The sequence below is a fragment of the Oncorhynchus mykiss genome, chromosome 12 (assembly GCF_057628025.1).
Source record: "Oncorhynchus mykiss isolate SJ-2025 chromosome 12, ASM5762802v1, whole genome shotgun sequence".
Classification (NCBI taxonomy): domain Eukaryota; kingdom Metazoa; phylum Chordata; class Actinopteri; order Salmoniformes; family Salmonidae; genus Oncorhynchus; species Oncorhynchus mykiss.
In genome coordinates this window covers 54,557,235-54,570,085 of record NC_143033.1, presented here as the reverse complement: position 1 = coordinate 54,570,085, position 12,851 = coordinate 54,557,235, and the positions used below count along the sequence as shown (strand labels likewise).

Sequence of the window (12,851 nt, the reverse complement as noted above, 5' to 3'; positions counted from 1 at the left end):
TGATGAAATATGGATTATGATACTGACCAGTATATCAAAAGATAAATACAAACACATACACACTTCCACTCTCTCATACTTCACCCTCCCATCTAGACAGATACAGTAGTAGGAACTCTGTGAAGGCCTCCTTTTGAACATTTTAGCAGCTAATTAGCATTTCATTTTGGGGGGTAAATACAGGTGAATACAGTGCCTTGCGAAAGTATTCGGCCCCCTTGAACTTTGTGACCTTTTGCCACATTTCAGGCTTCAAACATAAAGATATATTTTGCACGCCCAATTTTTCAGTTTTAAATTTGTTAAAAAGGTTTGAAATATCCAATAAATGTCATTCCACTTCATGATTGTGTCCCACTTGTTGTTGATTCTTCACAAAAAAAATACAGTTTTATATCTTTATGTTTGAAACCTGAAATGTGGCAAAAGGTCGCAAAGTTCAAGGGGGCCGAATACTTTCGCAAGGCACTGTATATTGATAAAAGTTCCCTTGTCCTAGAGAGTTTTACACGGTTATCAAAACATCATGCCAGTGTAAGCGTACTCGAAACACAGCCCTTCTTTTAAGTGTTTCTAAAATCTCCCCTGGGATAAATGAATGGTGGAAAAATGATTTGAACCATTTCCCTGCTTGACCACTAGATTAATGGGTACTAAACTCAGCAAAAAAAATAAACGTCCCTTTTCAGGACGAAAAATCTAAATAACTTCACAGATCTTCATTATAAAGGGTTTAAACACTGTTTTCCGTGCTTGTTCAATGAACCATAAACAATTAACGAACATGCACCTGTGGAACGGTCGTTAAGACACTAACAGCTTAGAGACGGTAGGCACGGTTACAAATACTTAGGACACTAAAGAGGCCTTTCTACTGACTCTAAAAAACACCAAAAGAAAGATAGATGCCCAGGGTCCCTGCTCATTTGCGTGAATGTGCCGTAGGCATGCCGCAAGGAGGCATGAGGACTGCAGATGTTGCCATGGCAATAAATTGCACTGTCCGTACTGTGAGACGCCTAAGATAGCGCTACAGGGAGACAGGGTGGACAGCTGATCGTCCTCGCAGTGGTAGACCACGTGTAACAACACCTGCACAGGATCGGTACATCTGAAGATCACACCTGCGGGACAGGTACAGGATGGCAACAACAACTGCCCGAGTTACACCAGCAACGCACAATCCCTCCATCAGTGCTCAGACTGTCCGCAATAGGCTGAAAGAGGCTGGATTGAGGGCTTGTAGGCCTGTTGTAAGGCAGGTTCTCACCAGACATCACCGGCAACATCGTCCCCTATGGGCACAAACCCACCGTTGCTGGATCAGACAGGACTGGCAAAAAGTGCTCTTCACTGACAAGTCGTGGTTTTGTCTCACCAGGGGTGAGCGTTTATTGTCGAAGGAATGACCGTTACACCGAGGCCTGTACTCTGGAGCGAGATTGATTTGGAGGTGGAGGGTCCATCATGGTCTGGGGAGGTGTGCTACAGCATCATCAGGCTGAGCTTGTTGTCATTGCAGGCAATCCCAACGCTGTGCGTTACAGGGAAGATATCCTCCTCCCTCATGTGGTACCCTTCCTGCAGGCTCATCCTGACATGACCCTCCAGCATGACACATCACGGCAAGAACTGGCAAATCTGGTGCAGTCTATGAGGAGGAGATGCACTGCAGTACTTAATGCAGCTCGTGGCCACACCAGATACTGACTGTTACTTTTGATTTTGACCCCACTTTTGTTCAGGGACACATTATTCAATTTCTGTTAGTCACATCTGTGGAACTTGTTCAGTTTATGTCTCAGTTGTTGAATCTTGTTATGTTCATACAAATATTTACACATGTTAAGTTTGCTGAAAATAAACACAGTTGACAGTGAGAGGACTTTCCTTTTTTTGCTGAGTTTATGACTCATACAGTGGTCCTCTGTGATGTTTCATCTTGCTTGCAAGCAACATCATGAGAACAATGTCTGGATCTTCCTCTTCTACAATGGTGGATGAGTCTAGATCTTCCTCTTCTGCCATGGTGGATGAGCTTCCTTTTCTGGTAAATACAGGGCCGTCTCTCTTTCCCACTATGCATCTCTCTTTCCCACTATTACGTTCTTTAGTGGCCGGGGGGCCTGGAACTTCATCGTCTGCCATGGTAGATGAGTCTGGATCTTTCTCTTCTGCCATAGTGGATGTGTTTGGATCTTCCTGTTCTGACATGGTGGATGAGCTACCTTTTTCTAACGGAATTTGGCAGCTGAAGGCCCTTGTTTTGTCACTGGGTTTCCGGTATGGCCGGCTGAAAGACAAAAAAACGTTACTTTTACTAGCTAGCTAGGTTGATTACTAAAATGTTAACATCGATATTTAAATACCATAACCCACAGACTTGACTATAGTAACGATACAATAGACTGTGCTTTGGTCTATCTGCAAATCTAAAATCCTACTATGTGGATGAGACATTTCTGCTGGAATGGAGGAATTATCTGGAATGCTCAACTAGATGATCAGGACAGTCTAGGGTACTATTTGCCCGAAGAGGTGAAGTATTGTGATGAGCTATAAGGCTGTACTTGTGATTCTAATTCTCAAGAGGAAAGTTAAAACCCTCAGCTGTGAGGTCAAAGAAAAGGAGTGACATGTAGGGATGGAACAAAACGATTTTGGGCACTAGCCAGCAGACCACAAATTCTACCAGCCCAGGTAACATTCAGGTCCTAAATCTGTGGCATGCGATGTTTGCAAATGTAAAATGTCACTGCTATCAGAGGCTAGTTTGGCATATTTTCTACTAGCCATGTCACTGCTGTGTCAGGCTAGTTTGGCATATTTTCTACTAGCCATGTCACTGCTGTGTCAGGCTAGTTGGGCATATTTTCTACTAGTCATTTCAAATCAAACTTTATTGATCACATGCACGTGGTTAGCAGATGTTAGTGCGAGTGTAGCGAAATGTTTGTGCTTCTAGTTCCGACCATGCAGTAATATCTAACAAGTAATCTGACAATTTCACAACAACTACCTTTTACACACAAGTGTAAAGGAATAAATAAGAATATGTACATATAAATGATGAGCGATGGCCAAACGGCATAGGCAAGATGCAGTAGATGGTGTGCTTGTTTCAGGCTAGTTTGGCACCTTGTCTACTAGCCCATTTTGAAAAGTACTTGCCTCAGGCTAGCTTAATTTCCATCCCTGCTGACATTTCTAACTGACTTCACAGGTAATTTGATTAGTCATGTACAACAGATGCACTCATGGAACAAAACCATTTCTGTGTTTTGTATGGGGATAACATTGAGCCCATAAGTCCTTTGTGGGCTAGCTAGTCAACTTTAGCTAATGTAGTTAACTAGCCAACCAAGGTGGCTAACTAGCTAGCCCACCAGGCAAAATTTAGATAGCTAGATAGTTAACAGTAGCTCACCTTTCGTGTAGTCAGACTTTTTTTTTGGTGACATGTTACTTAACCAACTATCCTTGCTATGGTGCCGGCCTAATGTGAGCTAGCAAGTCTGACTGCACAAACGGTGAGTTAATGTTAACTAGCTAACGTTAACTAAATATCCCTTCCCTGATGGGCTAATGCTAGCTAGCATGTCATCACATGAAAAAGTATGACTACACAAACCAAGAGCTAACGTTAACTAGCTGGCTAGCTTAAAGACGTCAATAAAAAAAGTTCACAACAGTCATTATGCTAGTCTATGCTGGTGTTCTTTTTACATGTAAGGAAGGTAACGTGTGTTGTAAACAGCTACAGTCGGTGGTTATCTAGCAAATTATTTTTTTAAGATAAGCTTGAAATGGGCATGGTCGAATTGACTCAGCAACCAAAAACACATTGAACCTACTTTGTAGTATACCCCTCTCTCTGGCCAGTGGCCACAACCGAGGTCAGGGTTCCCCAATTTACGGCCTGTGGGTGGTTTTATTTGTCCCCCTAAGTTTTCTGAGCAAAAAAAGTATAATTGTCGGACATAAGACTATAAAAACACCAGGAAATGAGCTCCAAGTTATTTTTATTTAAGAAATCTGTTCCCAAGTATTCCCACACATAATAGAGAGATACACGTGATCGTATACAAATGTAAGCAAGATTTGAAATTATGATGTTTTAGTCAAATATTGTATCTGTTTGGGCTTCTTGTGGTGAATTTGAAGTCTACAAATTATTTGTAATTGTGTTCTGGTCCCTCAACAAAAAAAATCAGCCGGTGGCTGAATCTATTTGATGACCCCTGACCTTTTATTTATTTTACTGTAATTGTGTTCTGGTCCCTCAACAACAACAAATAATTAGCCAGCAGCTGAATCTATTTGATGATCTCTGACCTTTTATTTATTTTACTAGGCAAGTCAGTTGAGAACAAATTCTTATTCTACAAACAGTGGGTTAACTGTCTTGTTCAGGAGAAGAACAACAGATTTTCACTTTGTTCAGCTCAGGGATTTGATCTCAAAACCTTTTCGTTATAAGTCCAACACTCTAACCACTAGGCTACCTGCCACCCTAGGTTGAAGATACCAAGAAAGTGCAGCATATCATGAATAAACATGGAGTGGGGCCTTCTGTAAGATCTGGTGAAGGAAAAGATGATGGATAAGAAAAAAAGGAGAAACAATGAATATGTTTGAGTGAATATGGAATGGAGGATCGCACAGAACTTTTGGAAAAGTTTGAGGAGGAAATGGAACATGACGAGAGTGAGGATGAATTAAATGTGGTGGCAGGTGCAGTGATGACTGCTGAAAAGAAGTTGAGTGTAGAGGGAAGCAGTGAGGTGAGGAAGGTGGGCATCAAGTGCAAAAACAGGGATACGATCTCCAGTAGTTCAGTGATGGAACTTGTTGAGAGTCAGGGTGAAGTACCTACGGCGAGGCCAAGGATGATAAGGATGATTTTGTCCCAGTGGGAGTGAGATTTGTAGAGAGAATGATTCCTTGCCTTTTGATTGATCCATATGTGGTGTAAGGTTAGGTGGAGGAGAGGTTGGGGACTGTTGAGTTGGTGAAGTAACTCAGAGTGGACTTGTGATGATTTATTGTGTTTCCTCCCAGAGGGAGCGGGCACTCCGTATTGTGAGATTAGGTACAAGAATTGTGATGTGAATTCTCTCCGGTGCAGGGTGATAACGGGGGTGGCATTAAGTGTTGAGGAGGAGCAGTTGAAATTGAAGATTCACGGTGTTTGTAACACCTGCTGTTTGGTGAGATGTCGATCCGGTGGGGAAATGGAGAAGACATTATCTGTCATGCTGAGTCGTCACCAGATAAGGTCAAGGTAGTCAGTTATACCCTGAGAGCTTATGTTCCGAAAAATATTGCAGCAGTATGTAGAAGGGAGATGCCTAGATGTGAGAAGTGTGCAGGAGGGCATGAGACTACGGAATGTGTGGTATCGGTGGAGAAAGTTGTGTGTGTTCGTTTTGGGGGTGATCATGGGGCTGGAGATTGGAGGTGTCTGGTGAGAGAGGCAGATTGAGGTTGCCAGTGTTAGAGTAGTATAGAATTCCTGTGAGTAAGCAGAGATGAAGAGAGACTGATGGGAAGTATACATTATGTGCTTCAGTAAAGTGGGCTTTTTAACATTCATAGACATGGTTGTGAATTGTACTGCAGAAATGGATGGCTCGAAAGTCACAGAAAATAGAGGTTGTGGTGGCAGCGGCCGATAATTATTTTTTATTAAACCTTTATTTAACGAGGCAAGTCAGTTTAGAACAAATTCTTATTTACAATGATGGCCTACCAAAAGGCAAAAGGCCTCCTGTGGGGATGGGGGCTGGGATTAAAAATAAAAATAAATAAAATATAGGACAAACAGGAATTACTTGGGATTGGAAGGATTTACTGCAGAACAGTTGTAAGGGGTGTTGAGAGGTAGTGAGTGATATGCCCTCTCAGACCGTTGGTCTGGAGTAGGACTAGTCATAGTTAAATATTGGAATGGGTGGTGTGTTTTTTAGAGAGAGGGCAATTTTCATTTGATTTATTAGTTATTATTGTATCAAAGAATATAACGTAGGTAGTCTCTGAATGGCCTCACACACTAGTACAGTACGCACCTAAAAATTGGATGCGATCCGCCAATCAAATCTCAAAGACGAAGATATCAAGTATTTTTTTCTTCCTAGGCCACAACACATCTGACCCACAGTTTTTGCCTGCCCTCTACTGGACAAAAAAAGTAATAACACCGGTAGTTGCGTCTGATGAGCGGATGCTGCGACGTCACGGTTTTGGTCAGCGCGGCAAGTCTAGTAAGAACTTTCGCTGCTAAAAAAAATAAGGTAATTTTTTTCGACATGCTTTATTGTCTCAAGATGCCTCCGTACATTCTTCTTATTGCAAGTGTTGGTCTTTCTGTTCACAAATTTTAAATAGTGAAAAGTAATTCGCTGTTGGTCTCTAAGCTAACGTTAGCTTTCGAAGTTTGCTTGCTAGCTAGCTACCAGTAACGTTAGCTTGTTAGACATTATCTGGTCATTGCTGTTGATAAATCACACATGCCCGTGTATTCCAAATCGATACTGTGCTTTTGCAATGTTTCCAAATGAATAGCTAGCTTCTAGGTTACAATATACAGTGTACAAAACATTTTAAGAACACCTCCCTAGTATTGAGTTTGCCCTCACCGAAAAGCCTCAATTTGTTGACTCTACAAGGTGTCGAAAGAGTTCTACAGGGATGCTGGCCCAGGTTGACTCCAATGCTTCCCACGGTTGTGTCAATATGTCCTTTGGGTGGTAGGCCATTCTTAATACACACGGAAAACTGTTGAGCGTGAGAAACCCAGCAGCGTTGCATTTCTTGACACAAGCCGGAGTGCATGGCAGCTACTAACATAATCCATTCTAAGGTACTAAGAATATATGTTGTCTTGCCCGTTCAACGTCTGAATGAAACACATACGCAATCCATGTCTCAATTGTATGAAGTTTTAACTTTTTGGCCAACCCGACCAAATTCACATAGGAAGGTGAGTTCTATGTGTTTTTTTATTTATTTTTAATTGAAGGTAAGTCTACGAAACGGTAGGTGTGTTCGCTATTTGCGTTCTTTTTTTCTCTCTTTTTTTACACCAACCTTAAACAGCAGAAAATACAATATTTTAGGTTATGGAAAATATATTTCACAGCTGTTTGGATTGTACAATGATAATCTACACTATGCAAAACAAGTTGTATTTGTCACATGCGCCGAATACAACCTTACAGTGAAACGCTTACTTACAAGACATTGCAGTTAACACTTATTTTTCTTAAGTGAAAAATAATGCCTTTGGAAAGTATTCTGACCCCTTGACTTTTTCCACATTGCTAGGTTACAGCCTTATTTTAAAATTTATTAAATTGATGAAAAAAACAATCTACACACAAATACCCTGTAATGACAAAGCAAAAACAGGTTTTTACAAATGTATTCAAATTATTCAGGCCCTTTACTCAGTAATTTGTTGAAGCACCTTTGGCAGTGATTACAGCCTTAAGTGTTCTTGGGTAGGACACTACAAGCTTGGCACACTTGCATTTGGGGAGTTTCTTGCATTCTTCTCTGCAGATCCTCTCAAGCTCTGTCAGGTTGGATGGAGAACGTGGCTGCACAGCTATTTTCAGGTCTCTCCAAAGAGATGCTCGATCAGGTTCAAGTCCGGGCTCTGGCTGGGTCACTCAAGGACATTCAGAGACTTGTCCTGAAGCCAGTCCTGTTGTGTATTGGCTGTGTGCTTAGGGCCGTTGGAAGGTGAACCTTCGCTCCAGTCTGAGGTCATGAGCAGGTTTTCATCAAGGATCTCTCTGTACTTTGCTCTGTTCATCTTTGCCTCGCTACTGACTAGTCTTCCAGTCACTGCCTTGAAAAACATCCCACAGCATGATGCTGCCACCACCATGTGTCACCATAGGGATGGTGCTTGGTTTCCTCCATACATGACGGTTGGCATTCAGGCCAAAGATGATCACGTTTCTCATGGTCTGAGTGTCTTTAGGTGCCTTTTGGCAAACTCCAAGTGGGCTGTCATGTCCCTTTTACTGAAGAGTGTCATCCTTTGGGCCACTCTACTATAAAGGCTTGATTGGTAGAGCGCTGTAGAGATGGTTGTCCTTCTGGAAGGTTCTCATCTCCACAGAGGAACCCTTCCCCAGATCTGTGCCTCAACACAATCCTGTCTCGAGCACTACGGACAAGTACTTCAACCTCATGGCCTGGTTTTTGCTCTGACATGCACTGTAAACTGTGGGACATTATATAGACGTGTGTGCCTTTCCAAATCATGTCCAATCTTTTGGCTTTACCATAATTGGACCCCAATGAAAGGGTACAAACATTTTGAAGGATGATCAATGGAAACAACATGCACCTGAGCTCAATTCTGTCTCATAGCAAAGGGTCTGAATACTTCTGTAAATAAGGTATTTCTGTTTTTTAAAAAATACATTTTCGACAATGTTTGAACCTGTTTTTACTTTGTCATTATGGGGTATTGTGTGTAGATTCCTGAGCTTTTTTTTTGTTAATTTCATAATTTTTTTGTACGTTATTCTTTCATCCATTTTAGAGGAAGGCTGTAACAAAATAAAGTGGAAAAGGGCAAGGGGTCTGAATACTTTCTGAAGGCACTGTACATGCTTGTTTTGTCACATTGAAATTAGACACTAGAATTTTAGGAAATGGCGGAGCGATTTCTGCATAGTGCAGCTTTCAACTGTCTCCTCTCCATCATCTACACTGATTGAAGTGGACATCAATAAGGGGTCATAGCTTTCTCCTGGTCAGTCTGTCATGGAAAGGAAAGGGCAGGTGTTCTTAATGTTTTGTACACTGGGTGGAGCTAAACACCGCAGGATAGGTTAGATAGCGAACGTTCAACAAAGATTTGACCCAAACTGTAAGTGGGGTCACAGGAGACTAGGGGGTGTTTTCACGAGCCAATTACATGCTTGTTTGCTCATTCGGTAATTAAATTACTTTTGCAATTAGAAGTTGGCATCTGCTGAGAATGCTCATTTAAGCTCTTGTTCCCCAGCTGAACCCAATAAAGGTGCAAAGATGTCCAGAATTGAGAAGATGAGCATCCTCGGTGTGAGGAGCTTTGGAGTGGAAGACAAAGACAAACAAGTCATATCATTCTTTAATCCCTTGACTGTGTTAGTGGGACCCAATGGTGCTGGTAAAACGGTAGGTTGCATGAGATTTATACAACTTGTATGCTGCCCTGCAACAAAAAAAAGTTAGTATTACATTCATTGACATTACCATAGAAAGGGATCATTAGCCGATAAATGCAAAACCTTATCACACTTCTTGATGGGATAGTGGGTGCGAGATGCAACAGTATTGCATGATTTTGACCTAGCCTGCTTCCATTGGTTGGTGTGCATTACAGACAGTTAGCTATGCTGGTAGATTCAAGGACTTATTTTAATCTTCTTTTTTTTCCTCCTCTGGCCACAGACTATCATTGAGTGTCTGAAGTATGTAACAGCTGGTGAATTTCCCCCAGGAAGCAAAGGGAATACATTTGTTCATGATCCAAAGGTGAGGACCTCTGTCTGTCTTGGTTGGCATTGCAAGTGAGTTTGTTTATACATCAATGCAAAACAGAGAAATATGAATGTTTGTCAACATTATTCATAACAAAGGCCTGGAGGTTTTTTCTCGTCAGCGAAAACCCAGGACTTGTTTTTATAGCATCCTCCGTGGCATACACAGTTCCTAGGCCCTGGTTGTCATGCATAAGATGTACCTAATATTGCCTTTGGTGTGTTAGGATGCTCATGAGACTGACGTGCGAGCTCAGATCCGACTGCAGTTCACCGATCTAAATGGAGAGAAGGTGGCAGTTCAAAGGTCCATGCAGGCAACACAGAAGGGCAAGAAGACTGAGTTCAGAAGTCTGGAGGGGGTCATCACCAGGATCAAGTGAGTTTAAGTGTTATTCTACCTTAACCACAGAATATGTTCAAGAGAAGTGGTAGGCACTATATTGTACACAGGACCGGCCCACCCATTTGGCAGGTGCCTAGGGTCGAAAGTTGACGAGGGGGACATTTTCCGAGCTAAGTTGATTGACACACCTCCAACACAACGCAACACATAATTCTCTCCGAAAACATATACACATTATATGGACTAGGGATATACATTTTTGTCAATTTTGCCGCCGACTAATTGACCCCCATTAACCCGTCAAACGGTAAAAAAAGAAGTCTTTACAGTAAAATGACGTGACCAACAACATACTATCAGAGATCTGTATATAATGACGAGATGCTTATATTTCCGCCCTAGCAATGTAAGTCTTCCCAAGGCGGGAAGGCAGGTGACAAGCTTAGGCCCAAAATAAGCCCATAGAAACGCATTGGGCTTATTTCGGACTCTTGCTTCGCCTCTGATACTATGCATGCATACAAGGACCGGACATTTTTTGTTAAGAGCTTAATAGAAACAATAGCAAGCCTATCGTCTTAGTCAAAAGGATATAGCCTATTATTGAACATGCAACTACTGTAATGAAGCAACTAATAAAATGCAATTAGTGGAAAACACAGTTCTAAACAGCGTACCTAATATAAGCAGTTCCATATGTGACCGAGATGAACATCTGTTAGAAACTTAGTGGGGTAATCCAATAGCAACAACAATGATGGATTTCTAATATGACTAGGATTGTGCTTTTGGCTTCTGGACAATGGAATAAAGTTGATTTGAAACCAATAGAACAGGAGAGAATTGCTGGTTAATGGCATGAGGAAGTCTATAACATAATTTCCTCGTTTCTATGGATGGATTTGGCAATGCAAGACACTCCTCAGTATTTGAAGTAAAACGTTGAGGTTTCAAACAATTTTACTGCCTCAAGCTCCCATTGCAAAGTGGTGGGGGACGTGCTGATTGTCAGAGGTAGACAGGCTATTGCCTATGCACCCAAGTGGGTGGCACACACTAATTACGAGTTGAGGTATAGAAATAGCTCCTTTTTAATCGTGGCCAGCAAAGTTTTTAACACGTGATTGCATTTAGAATTATTTGTTGCGCAATAACTGGGCTTTCAAAATCAGGTTTCATTCCAGTACATGCTTTTTGAGGAGCTACTTTCACACTGTCTGACAGGTGATAGGATATTCCGCTCCTCAAACTAGGCTCTGTATGCTGTGTGATAAATAACATGCATGACAACAAATACACACGCCTCAAATAAATGCCACTCAATTATGCCAATTAATCTATAGCCCGATCAGCATGACCGGTCAAATTTATTTTCGGTATTGACATCCCTATTATGGGCTATTTAGGTGAGCTCCTTTGCTGTCCCATGATAAGCTGTGCCCGCTGAAGTCAGAGTCGCAAAATATTTTAGTGTCCATGCCCAGAGCGCCTCTCCAGTGTGCTGTTGTCGAGTCCTCTAACATAAATCTTTATTTAAAAAAAATAATAATTCATTTTAGGCATTTAGTAGATGCTCTTATCCACAGCGACTTAGAGGAGACATTAGGGTTAAGTGCCTTTCTCAAGGGCACATCAACATATATTTCACCTAGTCGGCTCAGGTATTCGAATCGGCAACCCTTAGATTATTGGCCCAACACTCTTAATAACCGCTAGGGTACCTGCCACACCTAAACTATGCTTGTTCTCTATTTTTACATTGACATTTTTGTCATTTAGCAGACGTTCTTATCCAGAGCGACATACACTAGTGAGTTCATACATTTTCTTACTTTTTTCGTACTGGTCCCCCATAGGAATCGAGCCCACAACCCTGACATTGCAAGAGCCATGCGTTACCAGCTGAGCCACACGGGACTCTATATCTAAAGTAATGTAGCCTACAGGCTACTACTCTTTATTATGTGGTTTTTCTGTAGCCTATAGACAGACTGGAGAGCATATTTATGACAATGTTATGAGACAGACAAAGATGGTAAAATTGAAGTTTTTTTTTTAAGTGCCCAATAATTATTTCCATGATTCCAACAATTTCCCCCAAGTGTTTTGATCAATTTCGCAAGTCAAATCACAATATTTAGTTTTTTTTTGCTCATATCATGCAGCCCTACATGTTGATGTCAGGACTCTGTCCAGTCAAGTTCTTCCACACCGATCTCGAAAACCATTTCTGTATGAACCTCACTTTGTGCACGGGGGCATTGTCATGCTGAAACAGGAAAGGGCCTTTCCCAAACTGTTGTCACAGAGTAGGAAGCACATAATCATCTAGAATGTCGTTGTATGCTGTAGTGTTAAGATTTCCGTTCACTGGAATTGTAACAGTGTAACAGTATAGCTTCGTCCCTCTCCTCGCTCCTCCCTGGGCTCGAACCAGCAACATAACGACAACAGCCACCACATCGAAGCAGCATTACCCATGCAGAGCAAGGGAAACAACCACCCCAAGGCTCAGAGCGAGTGAAGTTTGAAACGCTATTAGAGCGCGCTAACTAGCCAGCCATTTCACTTCGGTCACACCAGCCTCATCTCAGGAGTCGATAGGTTTGAAGTCATAAACAGCGCAATGCTTGACGCACAACAAAGAGCTGCTGGCATAACGCACGAAATTGCTGTTTTAATGAATGTTTAAGCGCCTGCTTCTGCCTATCACCGCTCAGTCAGATACTTAGATGCTTGTATGCTCAGTCAGATTATATGCAACACAGGACACGCTAGGTAATATCAACCATGTGTAGTTAACTAGTGATTATGATTGTTTTTTATAAGAAGTTTAATGCTAGCTAGCAACTTACCTTGGCTTACTGCATTTGCGTAACAGGCAGTCAGTCTCCTTGTGGAGTGCAACGAAAGAGAAGCAGGTCGTTATTGCTTTGGACTAGTTAACTGTAAGGTTGCAA

The 12,851-nt window shown here is 41.8% G+C and overlaps 1 protein-coding gene across 1 annotated transcript in view; it reads left to right on the top strand.

Annotated features, from left to right (window-relative positions):
- Nucleotides 1-6,192: 6,192 nt before the first annotated feature.
- rad50 (RAD50 homolog, double strand break repair protein) overlaps nt 6,193-12,851 on the top strand; it is a 43,011-nt gene continuing 36,352 nt past the window's right edge. The window contains exons 1-4 of the mRNA XM_036937789.2: nt 6,193-6,293; nt 9,029-9,180; nt 9,457-9,540; nt 9,773-9,924. Of these exons, the coding sequence (XP_036793684.2) occupies nt 9,052-9,180; nt 9,457-9,540; nt 9,773-9,924 (365 nt within the window). The 5' untranslated portion in view covers nt 6,193-6,293; nt 9,029-9,051. The remainder of the gene's footprint in view (nt 6,294-9,028; nt 9,181-9,456; nt 9,541-9,772; nt 9,925-12,851) is intronic.